General features: G+C 37.6%; 1 protein-coding gene across 2 annotated transcripts in view; it reads right to left on the bottom strand.

Annotated features, from left to right (window-relative positions):
* Positions 1–14,936: 14,936 nt before the first annotated feature.
* The window catches only part of SLC35B3 (solute carrier family 35 member B3), a 30,521-nt gene continuing 26,527 nt past the window's right edge, over positions 14,937–18,930 (bottom strand). For both annotated transcript variants that reach the window (XM_039350226.1, XM_039350236.1), the window contains exons 9-10: positions 18,363–18,432; positions 14,937–16,696 (exon numbers count right to left, since the gene is read on the bottom strand). In XM_039350226.1, coding sequence (XP_039206160.1) covers positions 16,546–16,696; positions 18,363–18,432 — 221 coding nt within the window. In that variant the 3' untranslated portion in view covers positions 14,937–16,545. The remainder of the gene's footprint in view (positions 16,697–18,362; positions 18,433–18,930) is intronic.

The raw sequence follows: 18,930 nt of genomic DNA, 5'->3' as shown, positions 1-18,930 counted from the left end.
AACTACTGGACTATAAATAAGCAGAAAAAAATGCTAGATATCCTAATTCAGTGATGGCGAACCTTTTAGAGACCGAGTGCCCAAACTGCAACCCAAAACCCACTTATGCATCGTTGAGTGCCGGGTGGGTGTGGCTCATTGGCTGGGTGTGGCCCATTGGGTGGGCGTGGCTGCGGTGGTAACGGCAGACTGGGTGGGACTAAAAAGTTCAATCAATCAATTCCAACTTTGCAAGATCTTTTTTTCCCCGCGAGAAGTTGAAATTGACTGATTGATTGAAACTTTTTTTTTGCACATGGCGGCGGAGGCCTAAAGTGAAAAGTTTTTTTAAAACCCAGCTGAAGACCTAGGACTGGGGCGACGGCGCGCGTGCCCACAGAGGGGGTTTTGAGTGCCGCCTCTGGCACCCGTGCCATAGGTTCGCCACCACTGACCTAATTAGTCCATCTACATGTTAAGATTACCTTTTTTATTAAATTAAATGAACTTTCTCCATGCTGAGAGTATTTTTCGATCTAAACTAACTAAATGGTTAGTTAAAAAAATAAGCAAATGATTTAAAAAGTAATTATGTAATAGTGACTAATGTCCATACATCTACATGAAAACAAGGAGTAGGTCTACCATGAGCTGCAAAGATCTGGTGATCGCTCAATGGCAGCAGAGAAGAACAAACAACTTTGCAAGTCAGTTTATTAGGTCTAATGGAGTGTGTATTTAGAACAGAACAGAATACGATAACAGAATTGGAAGGGATCTTGGAGGTCTTCTAGTCCAAACCCCACTCAGGCAAGAACCCTTATACCAGTTCAGACAAAGGCTTGCCCAATCTCTTCTTAAAAACTTCCAGTGTTGGAGCATTCACAGCTTCTGGAGGCAAGTTATTTATTACAAATAAATTTATTTATTTGTACCCCGCCTTTATTAATATTAGACTGGGTGAACTGTTGCTAATTTGCTCTCCATAGAGGTGGCAAACAGAGGTGACATGGTAAGGCACATTTCTACATCCCAAAGGGGCTTTGTGGAAAATCTTTGAGTAGGTATTTCATCAAAGCAAAGCACCCCTTCAAATATATGCATAGCATATACAGAATAAATACATAGACTACATATTGAGAGCCAATTGGTATAGTGGTTAAGGCTCCAGGCTAGAAACTCAAATACTATGAGTTCTAATCCAGCCTTGGGCACAAAGTCAGCTGGATGATCTTGGGTTATACACACACACACATGCATGCATGCATGCACACACGCACGCACATATACACAGGCAAAGAATAGATTTTCTCCCCACCCCCATTGTTAACCAAAATATGTGGACTGGTCAAAATATTATTTTCAATTTTTTTCTTATTCTTTTATTAAGTTTATATCCTGCCAAATCTGTTAGACTTACTGTAGCCCAGAACAACAATTGAGCACCACAGTTAAAATATCTGTGATTAAAAGACATTCAATACATTTACACAAAAGAACCAAACGTCACAGAACAATTTTGAATTAATGGTTATATGAAAGTGTGTGCTTATGTGTGTATATGAATCGTATAATACGTGCTTTATTTAATTTATACATAAGGAACATTATAGTATCTCCTTAATGTACGACTTCTGAAACATGCAGAACTTTGGAAAGATTACCCAAGAATTGAGGAAAGATTTCTGTTGCCTCCATTAAGAATCAAAGAAGTGGAAGGAGATAAAAGAAAGGAGGATAACAAGATTTCTGAAACTCTATTCTGGAGGCAAATGTTGTTTCTGGAGATGACCAAGAGAATGAAAGGAGGGAATGTCTCAAAGGCCACTGTCATAGTCAAGATTATTAAGCAGCATTATTAAGCAGGATATCTATTATGTAGAATGACCTTTAATAGTTGTAAATTGACATATTTTTAAAAAGGTATATGAAGTTATACAGCAATAGCATTTAGCATTTAGGCTAATATACTGCCCCATAGCTCTTTGCAGCACTGTGTGCTGTTTACAATATTAGCATTTTGCCCATCAATAGCCTGGGTCCACATTTTACCGATCTTGGAAGGATAGAAGACTAAGTCAACCTTGAATCTCATCAGGATTGAACTCCAGGCTGTGAGCAGAGTTAGCTTGCAATAGTGCACTTTAACCACTGTATCACCAGGGCTATATAGTTGTAGCATAATGACTGGTTCTCTGGCTTACATTTCTTATTGGTTTTCAGTGAATTGTCTACAGATAGAGGAGGAATAATGGCAAAATTACCACACACAAACATATTCATCTTTCCAGTTGCAACTATAAGTGTGTTCACATAACACACAAACATATTCATCTTTCCAGTTGCAACTATAAGTGTGTTCACATATACGTGTCTTTGAAAATGAATGTATGTGATTGTTAAATATAGATTCCTACCATCGGTTTTCTCATTCCAACATCTTTCAGACAGATTCTGAAAATTCCCAAAGTTTCTAGCCAATATGGGAAATATTTAGGAAATTGAAGTTTGGAACTTCTGGGTGAAGGAGATTTGTATAATTGATATCAAGAACTTAAAGAAACACTGCAGAAGAAAAGAGAGATTTGGATTAAACTCTTTTGATGTGCTAGGGAAATGTAATCTATTTTTAAGCATGCCAGAAATAAGTTTCACAAACTTCCAAATAAATAAATTCCACCAAATAAAAGTGAGCAAGACTTCAAATGAGATATATACTTTGTTTCACTATTATATTTTGTTCCAGAGAAAAATCTGAACCCTCAGCAGATTCCTTTTATGTTAAGCTTTCCATCAGTTCAATGTGAATGACAAACGGGAACGAGAGTACGCAAGTCAGCACCCCAAATTGTGTTTAATTGCCTGTTTTTTTATCCTGAATCATCATAACCATTTAAGAGCCTCCAGGCAACCTAATTATTATATCACAGGGGATTTCTTATATTAATGTTGCTGCATTTCTTCACTGCCCTGGAAACCAAATGGTGATTTTTGTTACTGTTTTCGTGAAAGTGGGGGCTAGCAAAGCTTGCAGATGTTCAATGGGTTGGAAGCTCACATTTAACTCTGACTGCCTGATGCTCATGGATCTTTGTTAGCTGAATGCTTAATCTGTTCTGCTTTTTTCTCCAGCACCATAAAATGTGTGAAGTCACACTTATTTGGCACCAACAGCATTGCAACCAAATGATTTGGAATTTGGGAAGGTGCTTAAGGTGAAGCCTCTACCTTATCAGCAGAGGTCCAGCTTTGTTTGAAGAAATTGATACCAGGAATCTAAGTCATCAAACAAACAAACAAACAAAAAATGCAGTAAAACCAATAAAACATAAAAAAAAAAAGAACTGAGCATGATATAAACCTGGTGAATGAATATTAATGAGTAGGCATATGGACTATTAAACTTACAATCCTTTTTTTTTGGGGGGGGGAGGATACTTCACCATATAGAGGGCTGTGGTGACGCAGTGGTTAGAATGTAGTACTGCAAACTAACTCTGCCAATTGCCAGCAGTTCGATCCTGACCGTCTCAAGCTTGACTAAGCCTTCCATCCTTCTGAGATTGGTAAAATGAGGACCCAGATTGTTGGAGGCCAATATGCTGACTCTGTAAACTATTTAGAGAGGGCTGCAAAGCACTGTGAAGCGGTATATAGGTCTAAGTGCTATTGCTGTATCCATAACAAATGATGAATTTGAATATACTGGAATTATCCTCATTTCAGTGGCAGACGTTAGATTTTATAGAGTTGCACAGCCCCTGTGAAATACTGCTCCACAATAACTTACTTTCCCCATTTGCCCAGCTCTCAAAACTCTGTGTTTCAATTATGTTCGACACGTGACAAGAGATTTACTGCTTCCTTGTTTCCCTATTCCTGATTTAAATCACACTGGATGGTTTTCTGTTGCAAATCACACTCAATAAAAATCTAATCCCGAAAGGCAGTGATGGCAAAGATAAAAATTCCACAATATGTATTTATGAAGTTGATTGAGCATGGCAATCTCAGTTTAATAACCATATATGAATTGGTTTTGTGCTGCAGGGGATTATGTCAGCAGTTCAGTGCAAAGTATCTAAGGCTATGTTCTGGTTAGGCACATCGGACTGGCCCACAATACTGATGATAATATGGTACTGGCACTAATTAAAGGGGGGGAAAAACCATAAAAATAATACCATGATTGAATCTGCTTCTGACACTACCTGTGAACCTTGTCGCATTTTGAATAAAATCTCCTTCATCTGATTTCCTATTAAAATTTTATTGGCTGAAGGACTGTGGCTTTTACCACAGAAAAATAACTCATGACTCACTTACTCAATGTACATTTAAAACGGTTACAATCATTCTACTGGGAGGGTCTGGGGAAAACTTCAACAGGATGTGGAGATAGCATTCTGAAGGGGTAGAATGATCTGAATCATTTCAAGTTAGTTAATAAAATGCACTACAATACACTGAGTAAAGTGGAGGAAAAATAATAGTTCCATAATGTTAGTATTCCGCAGTTAATCAGTAAACACATATCCAGATTTGATTTGATTTGATTTGATAGAGCAGTATACATTTTAACAAATTTTGGAAACAATGGACAATATTTTCCTCCACAAATAATTGGCAATGTCTTTGCATTCAGAATAGGTTGGGATAGCCCACACAATGCATGTCACTTGCTCAAATTACCTCATTTGAGTAAAAACAGCGCAATGAAAGAACATTACATGACATGACATCTTGCCAGTAGCCACTTCAACATTACTCATGTTGACACCACTCTGTATTATGACAAAGGAACAACCAAATCACAGTTCTACTTACTGCTTAAAATTGGACTGAAAGGGGAGGAGAAAATCAAACAGCTATCATTATTTATTGGCTGCCTACTTGACAACAGCCACTGCATTAGAGTCTTAGGCTGCAATATTGCAAACTATCCCTCTATCATATAATGTACAATTATGTATATTGTGTTGAATAGTACATGGCGGCCATAGCAGAACTGCAAACATACAGAAATCAAGTATATCACAAAATATCATATTAGTCAGAAACATAGAATGCAATAGATTTCAGCAATGTCAAATAATTTTCTTGGTATGTCTAGTATACAGAAAGTATAGTACTTTCATCTTGATTTTTTTTATAGGGATAAAGTAGCTTCAAACATCATCCAAAGCCAAAAGGTGATTTGTTTGCATTTTCATTATTACAGTCCTATCTGAATCCTCTGCTGTTATGATTCTCCAGCAAACCATGGTTAAAGCAAAAGATAGTTTAGTATGGGTGTCAGCCATATAGGATACTCTGATTTTTGAGTCCTTTTCAAATGAGCAATAGATCAAAAATATGAAGCCCAATTCTGTGTGAAACCGTAAACCACCATTCTTATAACACTAGTCATATTCAAAGTTTGCATGAAGGGCATCCCTTTAATACACCTATTAACAGAATAATAGAGTTGAAGGGACCTTGGAGGTCTTCTAGTCCAAACCTTTGCTTATGCAAGAGACCCCCCTCAAACAATTCAGACAAGTGATTGTTCAATCTCTTCTTACAAATTTTCTATGGAAGAGGTACAAAACACTAGTCTGAAAGCAGACATTGAAGAAAAGAAAGGGGAAGGAAGGAGTGGAAAAGAGAAAAAGAAACAGGAATGTAGCTGCTGATTACTTTCCCTCTTTTTCTTTTGGAAACTATCTGACCTGATAATTTGTTATGAAAATTCAAAGCTTTACATGCTGGACTGCATTTTTCATATTTGCACCAGGCATGCAGAAAATAACTTTAATACAAAATCATCAGGCCCATCTGAAAACTATTTAAATATCAATTTAAAAAAAAATCTATCCAATTATCTAAAAATATTTCCAAGAGGGCAACCCATTGGATACAATTTGCCTAAAGTGTTGTGCCTTGTAAGGCAGTGGTTTCTCCTTCTCTGACAGCTTTAAAAGTAGTGGTCCCTTACTGGTGGGGCAAAAAGTATTGTGTGGTGTCCTAGCCAGAGAGAGCTCTGAATGCATCAGACACAATAGTTTCTTGATGGTTGGGCTCTTCAAATGGGCATTGCAGTGGTTGCTGTGTTAGAATTAGAGACTTCTCCAGAGGGCTAGGTTTTTGCATAATGGATCCAAAATAGGCTCATCTGATCCTGGTCACTTGTGTCTCGAATGATAACTTTGAGTTGATAGACAACTATTGCTGATGTAAAAATAATATGGATTAGTGTCAGATAGCAAAATTGATGAAAATGATATTTATATCAGTGAAATTTGTGCCCACTATTGTCAGCAACATCCAAGAACGATGGCATAAAACTTCCGAAAAGGTCTACAAGTTCTTATTATTAATGTTCTTTAGCGTGTGCACATACGGTTGTTATTGTTGAAGTGGCTTTATAAATTACATTTCTATGATTTACCTCTTCCATATTAATGTTTACAGTTTATGAAAGAGACTTTGTACTTAGAAAAGGATTTCATCAATGTTGCTGGTTTAGTTACAAGAAGTACATGTGGCACCATCTTTTTGCTTTTTAAATCCACCATCCCAGACTCTTGTTTTGTTTTGTTTGAGTAATAGGCAACTGCTGCTGGTGCGTTAAATTGCTTTTGGGGGACCAGGAGAAGATAACTTTCTCCTGTTGAAAACCTCTGTTTGTTTAGGTATTTGAGCCTGATCCAAAAACATATATGCATTTAGTGTGTGTTTTCAATTAAAGTAAGACTTTCAGTCCGTAAAGGAGGGATTACAGAATTATATTTCTGGAAATCAGGGTTGCCTTGGGCTGAAACAATAATGATAGATTTTTGTTTTAAATCTGGATTTGTATTCAATACAGTTTGTATGTCTTGGTATGTCCAGGCACAATTTTAAGTATCAAACACATACATGTCTGTGCACACAGGCACACATATAGAGGGGAAAAATATTTAAGTTCCCTTCTCCTAGTAATGCATCTCTTTTTGATCTGATGACATCTCTATAAAATTTCAAAGTGGTTTCCACATAACAAAGAGAAAAACTTTGGACTGGAAAAACAGTACATTTCAGCAACAGTGTTTCCTGTCCCAATAGGGAGTAGTAAGATTCATCTCCAGACTTAGCTTCATGTAAAGCAGGAATGTCCAACCTTGGCAACTTTAAGACTTGTGGACTTCAGCTCCCAGAAGTTGAACTCCCATGCTGGCTGGAGAATTCTGGGAGTTGAAGTTCACAAGTCTTAATGTTGCCAAAGTTGGACAGGAAGGAACAGATTCTTTCCTCAGATTCTAGCTGTTTCCTGGAGAAGAACTCTTCTCAAGAAATTCCTCTTTTCCTACTCTGAGAAGTCTAAACTTGGGAATGGATTTTGGATATCACAATATTATAAAAATAATTCTGTCAGACTTAAAGCACAAAATTTCAGGTAACCATTAGTGGGTAGTTAAAAATTAGCTCTCTTTTCTACCATCTAGTGTGTCTCCAAAAGTTTGCAGTCTGGAATGGGCAGTGATTTCTTATTTGCAATATTTTGTCACAGAAAGAAGTACTATACTACAGTATTAAAGTAAAAAGAATAATAACTCAAGAATTTATAGTTTTTTCTCTATGTGTTCAGCTAGATGTCCATTAGAAAAGATGCTGTGGCTAACATTACCAGCCCTGGAAGTTTGTGGATCAACTCCAGATTAATTTATCATTGCTACCATCATCTATCAAGTTTAGTTGACACTATGGAAGGTCTAGATTTCATTTAATTATTACTACTCACTGCCTTGACAAGCATGTTTTTAATTTCATTTGTATTTTGCTCATACCTCATTCTTCATTTTATACATAACAGCTGAAAAAGACATGGCTTAGTAGGGTTGCAGATAAGGGATGATTTCAGATAATTTTTTACAGGCCTTTATATTAAAGGTCTTTAGATGTATTGTAACACATAAATATCCTCCTGCCTAGGGCAGATGTCATCTCACACTGTCACATGTACTATACAAATATGAATTCATTCTTATTATAACCACGTGCTATTAAAGATCAATGAATTATTGGCAACTTAATTCAAATCTTACAGCATTTCTGTATTCAGACCCCTAAATTTTATTTAATGACTTCAGAGAAAGAAAGAATAAAATAATAGATGCTCTTCTTCCTGTTTCTTCGATTTAGCTGAGATATTCTTGAACAGTCTTCACTGGCAGCATTACTTGCAGCAACATTAAGATAGTATTCATATTATTATATAAAAAAGACCAAAGTTAAAAAGATAAGGATCAAGTTCCAAGAAATACCATGCCACCTTTGTACAAATAACTATCCTTTACAGATTCTTTGTAGAATAACAGAATTGGATAGGACCTTGGAGGTCTTCTAGACCATCCCCCTGCTCAAGCAGGAGACCCTATACCAGTGGTGGCAAACCTATGGCACGCGTGCCAGAGGTGGCACGCAGAGTCCTCTCTGTGAGCACGCATGCCGTTGCCCCAGTCTCACCTTCCACCATGGCCCTTCCTCACCAGCAGCCCCCCCAGAGGAGAGTCACCCGTGCGGAGCAGTGCAGCTAAGGACATGGCAGCTGGGCAGCAGGGACAAGATTCTGTCCTAGCGCCCTGTTGCGTGCAGATGATGCCACAGGGTGTGGGTGGAGGACGTGGCTGCCATGGTGCTGCAGGGCCGCTTGGGCGATCTGCGGCAGGGCGTGGAGGCGGTAGGTGGCCCTGCTGGTGGACAGGGCAAGGGACAGAGTGGAGGGCAGAACAGGGGCAGGGCGGGCAGGGCAGGGGTGGAGCAGGGGCAGCCGGGGTGATGGTGCGGGTTTTGGGCACTCGATGTCTAAAAGGTTCACCATCACTGCCCTATACCATTCCAGACAAGTGGCTGTCCATTCTCTTCTTAAAAGCCTCCAGTGATGGTATACCCACAGCTTCTGAAGGCAAGCCATTCCACTGGATAAAGGACTGGTTTGCCTTCAGAAGTTGTGGGTGCTCCATTGCTGGAGGCTTTTAAGAAGAGAATGGACATCCTTCATTAACTGGTACCAATGATAAGATGAATTCATGTAGATTTTCTTTTGACTCTATCCCTTGTGTCAGTATTAATCTAATATTTCAATCTATGACTTTTGCATTGGCACTTTCCTTCTCATTAAATGCTATCCAAATTCTATATTACTTCTGAGAACAAAAGGGCCACTGGTGTGAATTTTGTCATTAACATGCAAAAGAGTTCTGCTCTAATAACAGTGTGATCTGCTCCTCTGTATGTTAATACAGCCCACCCTAAGAATCTTGAATGCTAACCTAAGACACAAGAAGTGTGGATGTGTCTAGATGTGTAGAATTTCTGGGGATTAACAATAAGAGTTTACTTGGTAACATATTTTCTCTAAAATCTTCTGCTTAATCAATTCTACGTTCCATAAAAGTGATGGGAGGATTTTGCTTGTTGAAAATGGCAAATAGAAATCAGGTTCACTGCTCTTTGAGTAATATTGCTTTCTTTATACTAACAGCATCTTAAAGGGGTCAGTGCTATGGCTATAATAGCGCATCATGGAATTGCCTTGTCTCCATAGCCCAGTGGTTTAGGGATCCACTTGAAGTATAATGAATGGGAGAAAACAAACAAATTACCCTCCAAATGTTTAAGTGGGGACAAATAGATTTTAGTAAACCCATGGCCTAAGAAATGTGCTGCACAACTTGTGTTTAGAGACATCATAAAGTTAGGCTGAAGATTACTTTGGCAACTCTTGCTGGAAATACCGGTATTCAAATTTTCCCTTTGCTTTCTATTGCTTTTGATAGAGCATCTTACAATTGCAGCTGACAGTCCCTAAATACCAAAATACTTTGGCATGGTCTACTGCATTCTAGATATGGAAAAAGGCAAACTAAGTAAAAAACAAAACCAACAAAAAACAACCAGTTATTTTTTATCAGGGAACTGAAGACACACCTGCTTTGATAAGAAATTAAGTCAGATTCTTAAAAGTGTAAGCTGAATGACAAAGAGCAAAGAGCACCACAACACCTTAAAGACATACAAAGTTATTATCATCACATAATTGGGTGGGGGTTTTTTTGTAGATCCTGAGCTATTTCATTACATGGACTATTGTCCTGAGGAAAAAGGTTCACACATTGCGAAACAGTGAATGAAAACGTGCACATTAGAAAGAAACCATTAATAAAATAATAACCTAGTGTGACCTATGCAGTCTGGCATTGATGACTTGCAGATGAGAGCTTCCAAGGGAGACATCCCATCATTTCTTCTTCCCATCTGCTTTTCCAGGACCATCAAAGCCCATTGGAGTTGAGTGGGTGTAACAAATTAAAATCAATCAATCAATCAATTCATCAATCAGTATTGGTATAGTCTATGGGCAGACGTCTGAATGCTTCTCTCTGCTCCTTCAGGAATGGATCCTAAGTCATAAGTACTCCTGAAAACAAATGAGCACAATTTTGTATACTGGTTTTATGGAAGACATACTGGTGGAGTGGAGGAATGAGAAACATACCCAAATATAATAGCTAGCGATATGAGAACAATAAAAATCTAAGATTAGGAATAGGAATCAAATCAGCTGCAATAGATAACTATAATAATGAATCAGGAGTGTCTGAAGCCTATGGTAAGAGAAAGAAAAAAATTCATCCACTCCTCTCTCCAGTTACTAATAGAAATATAAAAGAGATTTTTTCCCCCTCTGTTGAATATGAGTGTATGTATGATAAAAAAAAGCTACCTGCAGCCAAGTTCAAAAAAGGTAAATCTTGTTTCTGAACTTTCAAATTGTTACTGTACGTATTCATTTTTGCAGAAATACAAATGCCCTTTTACATTATTTAAATGGCATGTAATTAAGTAGCAAGGTTCTTGGTTGCTACGGAGGGAAATCCAGCGTGCGCTAGGATTCCAAGCCCAGAGGGCTACAAAGAAGCCCACTAAGACTAAGAGAAAGGGGAGGGGGGAAAAGGAGGGGGGAGGAGTGAGGAGAGAGAACGGAGTGTTTAACATTCAGAATTTGTCCACAGCCGATAATTTATTGGAACTCATCTGTAACAAGGCCTGGCACTGATTTATAAGTTGATTTGAAAAATAAATAAAAGTGATAGAAACCTGCATTCGGTTTTAATGATAGACTGTTGCAGCGTGAAAAGTAAGGATATTGAGACACTGCAAGGAAATTAGATATTATGCCCTCAAGACAACTGCAGCTACCAGCCCATTAATTGTTAGATATTTATTATTAAAAATTTCTTTTCATGACTGACTGCAGAATATTTGTGCTGTTAAAGTTGTTGAGCACTGACATGAATGGAGTGCATGGAAGTCATTCTCTCTTTTTCCCCTCCTCCTCCTCCTTTTGTCTGCGTGCTTGACAAGGAGACGGACCTGAAAGAGATGGCGAATCTCTACCGTGCAAGCATGACAAACAGCCCGTGTTGCTTTCCAGATCACTTGCTAAACCATGAAATTTAAGGGCACAAGCCACCTAAAAATTATTTTGTGTAGTTTCAATTTATTCTCATTGGGGTGGTTGATTAATATCTAAAGCACCTACATACTACTTCAACACTTGAAAGCATGTTTTAGCAAATACCCACATTTAAAATACAGTCCCTTTTGTAGTTAATAGGAAAATACGACACTGGTTGTTCAGTCAAAATGTCTTGATGATTCCATCAGATATTAAACAAAAGGAAGAATCTGAAGTGTTCAACTGGACACACCTGTGTAAAATAAAATAAAAAAACCCTCTCCCTTTTTACGACCCTGTACTTAATTTGGGGCAGAATTGGGGCGATTGGTTGGAGCATTTATGGGCTGGATGCCCTTCCTGACGCCATACAGAGTTCACAGCAGATATTTTTGTGCCCTTAGAGAGAAAATCTGTTGCTACCTAGCATTGAACTCTCAACCTTCTGAGTGGGAGGTGAGCATTTTCACTGCTAGGCCACCAAGCCGCTCACACACCTGTGTTTCTATCAAAATAGGAAGGAGAGATAGAGAATTTTATAACAGCCTGAGCTTGTGGTTGAAATGTATAAAATTCACATTCTGGTTTATTTGTTTGAAATGTTGTAGGAAATCCATGTTAGTCTATGCTGGCCAAAAATCAGAAGGAATCTGGTAGCAACATTTTTTGACTAACAAATTTTATTAAAGGCATAAGGCACTCTATACATCTGATGAAGTGAACTGCAGCTCACAAAGGTTATGCTGCAATTTAGTTGCAGGAATATTTTTTATTGTGCATTTTTGCATTTCCTTGTTTTAGAATCTGTTTAGTACAAGAGCAGCTGTAACCTTGTGGCATGTAAAAGAGCCTGTTTCATTGCCAAGTATATCCAGTCAGTCAATTCTGATTTTTGCTAGAAGGTAAATGATATCAGTATTATGATCTGTTTCATACCTAATATCTTTCCCCCCCTCAAAAGGAAAGCTTCAAAAATAATTCAGAGATTTGGAATATTTATTTTATGATGATTTACTTGTAATGTAGTGCAAATTAACAGATTCATTATGTAGAATGATACAATACAACACTGCAGGTAAGGATGGTGTATATATTTTGAATTTGCTCTGGATTTTAAAAAATGTGGTCAGGTTTTCAATTTCTGGGCTCTCTTCAAGTACATGTTGTTCAACTGCCTATACATGTCTTCTTCAGTCTGGCATTGGTCTACAACTCTGTTGGTTGTGAACAAATAATCTGACAAGTATCTGGGGAGACTATGCCGAGAAAAGGTGGTCTGGATCAGGATGTTTAGTTTTTTGTTAGGACAGAGCAATTGGCCCAAGTAGTAATTGTACTCAAATTGGAACTTGGGTAGGATTCTAAAGTTTGGGAAAATTACAGAAATGTTCATAGACCACTAGTAATTCAATGAAAATAGTGGTGTATAGTATGGCAATACATGTATTGTTACACATGTCCAAGAAACATATCCTTCTATTTCACACGACTAAATTATAACAGTGTGTTATTTATGATTTTAATAATGCTTCAAAATCATTTCAGCTATAATAAAAATGGCAAGATTTGCTATCTGGGCTTGGCAATTACAAGAAGGATGGATGTAAAAGAAGCAGTGCATCTTGTGATCCTGGCTGCCATTCACGGCCTTTTGTGAAAATATAACAATGCAACACCTGCACTTTTGACTGGTATATTCTAGACTTGGGGAGTAGGGATGAAGAAGGCAGACATCCGGGAATGGCCGCAGTCCCTGGAACAAGCACATAGAGTGGCAAATTATGGGCTATATGTGTTGCATACATAAGACTGTTTTGCTCCTTGGAGGGAAAAAAACCCTTATAAAATACAAGTAAGACTAAGGCTTTGTCAAGGATCTCTGCCTTAGCAGCCTGCCTTAGAATAGCCAAGGACAAATAGGGAAGGTTTGTGTTGGAGTAATGGATGTAATAGATGAGCTGCCAACTATTCCTGCTGTGGCAATTTTGAGAGGATGAAGGTTCTACATTTGCAGTTGTGATGAGCTTTAGACATCTCCCATTATTTATTGCACAAGGCTTAGGAAATAGCAGAGGCCAGCCAAACCAGATGAACTGGGCAAAGGGAGTGTGAGGCCGCAAAATACCCTATGCTTAAAAGAAAAAAAAAGATTAAAAAGAGGACAAAATGTTTTTTAATTAATACTTTTTGACTCAAGGTTTTTTCTAATCTCTTCTTCAGCTTTTCAGAGTAGGACAGCTGAGAAGTTTAAATGAGCCAGTGCTATGCTATAGATTTCATTTTCCCAGAGTGAGCTCTTTTATCATGATTTCAGCCAAGAAACTGGGAAATTAAGTTTGATGCCAATACTGGTTATCTTTTTTTAATGAAAGTGTAGAAAATATAAGTTGCTTTCATTCGGCTTTTGAAATGTAAAATGGATGCTGAGCGGGCTGCCAACCAAAAATGATTAAGATTCGTTGTATGTGAAATGCATAAGAACAGTTGGTTAGCCAAAGAAAAAAAATTAAACTGATCTTTTTCGTATCTCTGTGTAAAATAAAGTAACCCTTTGTCAAATTATGATGAAATGCTATGAACTACCTTTCTGTGGTGTCATATTGGTTGGAATAATAAAGTTGGAAGGGACCTTGGAGGTTATCTAGTCCAACCCCTTGCTCAGGCAGGAAACCCTATACCATTTCAGACAAATGGCTGTCCAGTCTCTTCTTAAAAACTTCCATTGTTGGAGCATTCACAGCTTCTGGAGGCAGGTTGTTCCACTGATTAATTGGTCTATCAGGAAGTTTCTCCTTAGTTCTCTTCTTGCTTCTCTCTTTGGTTAGTTTCCATCCGTTGCTTCTTGTTCCGCCTTCAGGTGCTTTGGAGAATAGCTTGACTCCCTCTTCTTTGTGGCAGCCCCTGAGATATTGGAACACTGCCATCATGTCACCCCTCATCCTTCTCTTCATTAAACTAGACATACCCAATTCCAGCAACCTTCCTTATATGTTTTAGCCTCCAGTCCCCTAATCATCTTTGTAGCTCTTCTCTGAATGGCACATTAATTCTGCTGACTGCCAGGAGTTCAATCCTCCCCGGCTCAAGGTTGACTCAAGTCTTCCATCCTTCCGAGGTCGGTAAAATGAGAACCCAGATTGTTGGGGATCAATATGCTGACTCTGTAAACCTTTAGAGAGGGCTGTAAAGCACTGTGAAGCTGTACATAAGTTGAAGTGTTATTGCTATTGCTATCTCTTATAAAACCTAGGAACACCTGATAGGAAGTACAATATTATATTCTTCAAAATGTATGCTTTGTTCTCGAAATGGAATATTCAGATGCTTAGGATAAAAGATTTTGCTTGAGATCTTCTGATGATCTGTTCAAACAGACTAATTCCATTGCAAGGGTGGATTTTATTATCCTGCACAAATGTTCTGGATCTTCATGATTATTACAAAAACAAAATAATGTAGGTAAAATATGCAAGTATACACTCATGTGCATAATTTATTTAACTATAAAATTAGTGTGGCACAGTATTTTAGCATTTGCTTTAAAAACAAACACACGCTACAGAAAACTTTACAGAATGATCAAATTTATAACTTAATTACAATATCAAAAAAGGTACAAAATAATTCATCTGCTACTCCCTAGCTATTTTCCCAGCCTTCTCTTCTTTCATTTTAATGTACAGAAGTAACAAGAAACAGTATTTTGTGGAATGATGTAAGTTGGTTGGCTAATCAAACCTTTCTGAATACTTTTATAAGGGAAATGTGAATAAAATGAGAAATGCATTTTTTTTCAAGCTCAGAACCAAATGATCCTCCTTAAAACATTCCATTACAATGTTCCATCAGAACAAAACTGAAATATTTAAATTTTGCTTTGAGCTCAGAATATTCGAAATTGTCTATTTTGAAGTCGGAACAATTTGTTATAAGGTTGCAATGGTTTGTTCAAGGTTATATTTTGTGATCAGAATATTCATCATATGACACTTCAAAATAGCCAAGTTTTTGTTCTGAGAATGGACCAATTTGCACTATCTTAATCTTGAAAGAGAAATCTCAGCATGCTTCAGTTTTATTTCAAGCTTGGAACACTCAAATGGCCATTTTGAACTCAGAACGTTTGTGCAGACTTATTTGTAATATTAGTTGAAAGATAATTTCATAAAAGAATCAGGTATATGATAGAAAATGCATAGATAGCAAATTGCTCTCTTCTCTAAAAGCCCTTATGGTTTAGGACAGTGGTCCCCAACCTTCGCAGCTTGGCAGCCCAGCTGGGAGGGAAACCAGATCACATGAATGGTGGGCTGGCATACACGAGTTCATGTGTAATTTGACTTGCGTGAGCGGTGGGCTGGTGTGCACAGCTTAACTTGCGTAAGTTGAGTTGCACACACGTGTGCATGCATGCCAGCCTGCTTGTGCGAGTCAGGCTGTGTATGCATGTGTGGACTGGCTGCCATTTGTATGGCCCGATTCCAAAGAGGCCATGGCCCAGGGATTGGGGACCCTTGGTTTAGGAGTTCTAGTTTTTCTCAGAAGAAATCCACAGTGTTAAAACAATGAGAACAAAGGTTAAAAACAATCTGTGATAGATTTTATTATTTAAAAAGAAAAAAAAAGGCATAACGATTTCAACCTTGAAGGTTTAAACTTTTCACTTTTATCAATCAAGTTTGATTTGCTTCAATTAAGTTTCAATGCAAAATTACATTTAAATAAACATTCCAACAGTAAAACAAGGTCCACTGATTTCAGCCACTGCCAAAGCACCTTTTGCACAATTAAAATGCCCAGATTAATCACATTATTCGATCTCCCAAATGCTCCATTTAGAGAGGCAATTTCAATAGCAGCTTTCCCAAGAATTATTATTTTTCCACGTTCCTTGTCCAATGACATCCTTCAACCATCCCTTCCAAGAAGGGAGTCCAAGTGCTCAAAGAAAGTTTTGTAGACAAAAGTGCCTTCAATTCCTTTGGTTTTAACATCATTCCCTTTGGAAAATGATTTAGCTGGAGACTATTGCAATGAAAGAACAGAAGCAAACAGTCTAGTGCAACACAGGGCACATGCCAGTTCTATACTGTTTGGGATAACGTCCTTGTCTTTCTATCTTCCAGAGATTTATTCCAGGGACGGCACAGTGAAGGCAATCTGATTTTATCCATATTCTTGCTGTAAACATTGAGAAATATGCCAAGGATAACTAGTAAACCTGACCACACATACCTAAAAGGGGTGAATGAAAGAAAGAGTCACATTAGCACCTGCATGTGTAACAATCCAATACATTTAAGATTCAGACAGAATGCAAAACAGCCACCGTAGAAGTGAAGTGAGTTATAGTGTCAAGACTGCTAACATCGGATGTTCTTGCTTGCCATATATGAAGAAGCAAACCTGTCTTATTTAGCCTGTGTAGCACTTCTAGAGTTAAAGCAGATAATACTAGCCTAGTGGATGGGAAAATATGTTAGTTAATCATAACAATGTCTGAGCACAGTGTTGCCAAGGTCAGTTGTAAGCATTAATTGGAGAATGTGATTGATGACTGTAAAATGAAGGAGTGAGTTATGCTTTGTTATGGGTGTTTGGGGGAGGGAAGATTCAGTTTTTGGCTTAACTTTGTTAGTGCCGAAGCTATGCAGAAAATAAAGGATTCTTTAAGGTGAATAAGCCTCAAAGTTCTTTGAAAAGCTGCTTCTTTTCGGAACCATGACATATAGAACATACAGATAGTCCTCAAATTACAACAGTTCATTTAGTAACCGTTCAAAGTTACCATGGCAATGAGAAAAGTGACATGACCATTTCACACAGTTGCATCCCCATGGTCACGTGATCAAGACTCAGACTCTGCAACTGACTGAGCTGCAGAATTACTTCCTGCTCACTGAGACTGATTAAAGAAGCAGGTCTGATGATGATAACAATGAAGATGTAGTATTAGATACTTGTTATTGGCCATAGTTTGAGAATGACCATCAGAAGATCTAACTAAACCTTATCCATATTGTTCTGTTAAATAATTCTAACATCACCATGATAAAGGTCTTGAGTGTAACAATGGATATGTAAAGAAAAGAGAGACATACGGCATTCACCTCAAGGAAGACCACCCGAAATTGGATGTAGCTATTCCAACCACAAGGTAAAAACAGACAGAAAAAAACAACAACAGATAAACACATACCACCTTCCCCACCTGACCTACTATGGCTTACTAATTTTAGCCTAAAACAATCCTGGAGACTCCTTTCACCTAACAAATGCATGACTCAATGTAAACTCCAAAAAAATCACGAAAATAAATTAGAATCAACTGAATCAATACCTACTGATTTAAATTTTAAAAGTTAATTAATCCTTAATCTGCATCTCTCAAATATTCTTCGCTCACACAAACAGAAAACCCATCCCCACATGCACAAATAAAGGTACACAGTATATTCTTTTCCTTTGTCTCACTAGGGGCAGCAATAAAGAGGAAGAAGCGTGCTGGGGATGGAAATGGGAAATGAATGCGAGTAAAATAAAACTAAATGGAGAGAAAGAAAAGAGAGAGACATCTTGTTTTAGGTGTTCTAAAAAAGGGTCGATGTTCATTAGACAAGGAGCCCCTACCAGGCTACTCTTTCATTAAACAATCTTCACTTCTGTGCTTTTCAGCAGAAATGTCTACAGCCGTTTGCTCAGTTGCCCGTCTGTTTTTTTCAATATTTTCTATTTCTACTTGATTTCTTAGCAAATGTATGAAGACAGGTAAACGTCTTTGTGGGCATATGTTCAGTATGATCTAGTGCAAATCTCTCATTGTGTATTATTTAACTGTGAACATATTTGAATAAAACATGTTAAATTTTAAACAAAAATGTGATACAAGAGAAATACTTACTGGAATGTGAATGGCTTTGCAAAAAACAAAAAAGAAAGGACAATTGTCATTGCTTTTCTTCCAGTTGTAACTGAAGGAAAGAAAAACACAGAAGGACTTTATATATTCATTCCAATCCAATTAAAATACAACTTCTCAAAGAAAGCTGTGGAAAATATTAATATGAAGCTTCTTCAATCTTGTATTGCTTGATTTCAATTGCCATAGGCTCCAACCTGTCTGTCCAACACACATTCTTACTGAAAATTGCTGTAGTGTTTAAGCTTAAAACAGTTAGAAGTTAGATCAAGGAAAGGCAGTGTCTTAAAAGTAAGTGATTATAACTGGTTATTAAAGAGAAAGCTTTCATCTCAGAATGAAACTTATTAATGGTGACAAGCAATTTCATTAATTGGTAGAAGATAGGTGATTAAGGCTATCTAACACATACTGTAGTATACTAGTTACAGTAGTTATTAGCTTATGGCAACCTCTTTAGGTATTAGAATAGTCAAATATCACAGAGCATTTATAGTGGAATTCCCCTGTAGGCACAATATCAGACAATTATGTTGCTAAGAAAGCTTGT

Source organism: Crotalus tigris, unplaced genomic scaffold (assembly GCF_016545835.1).
Source record: "Crotalus tigris isolate CLP2741 ecotype Arizona unplaced genomic scaffold, ASM1654583v1 scf7180000017567.3851432, whole genome shotgun sequence".
NCBI classification, from domain to species: Eukaryota; Metazoa; Chordata; class Lepidosauria; order Squamata; family Viperidae; genus Crotalus; species Crotalus tigris.
Note: the sequence above shows the minus strand (reverse complement) of the source record. Positions and strands in the feature narration are given on the sequence as shown.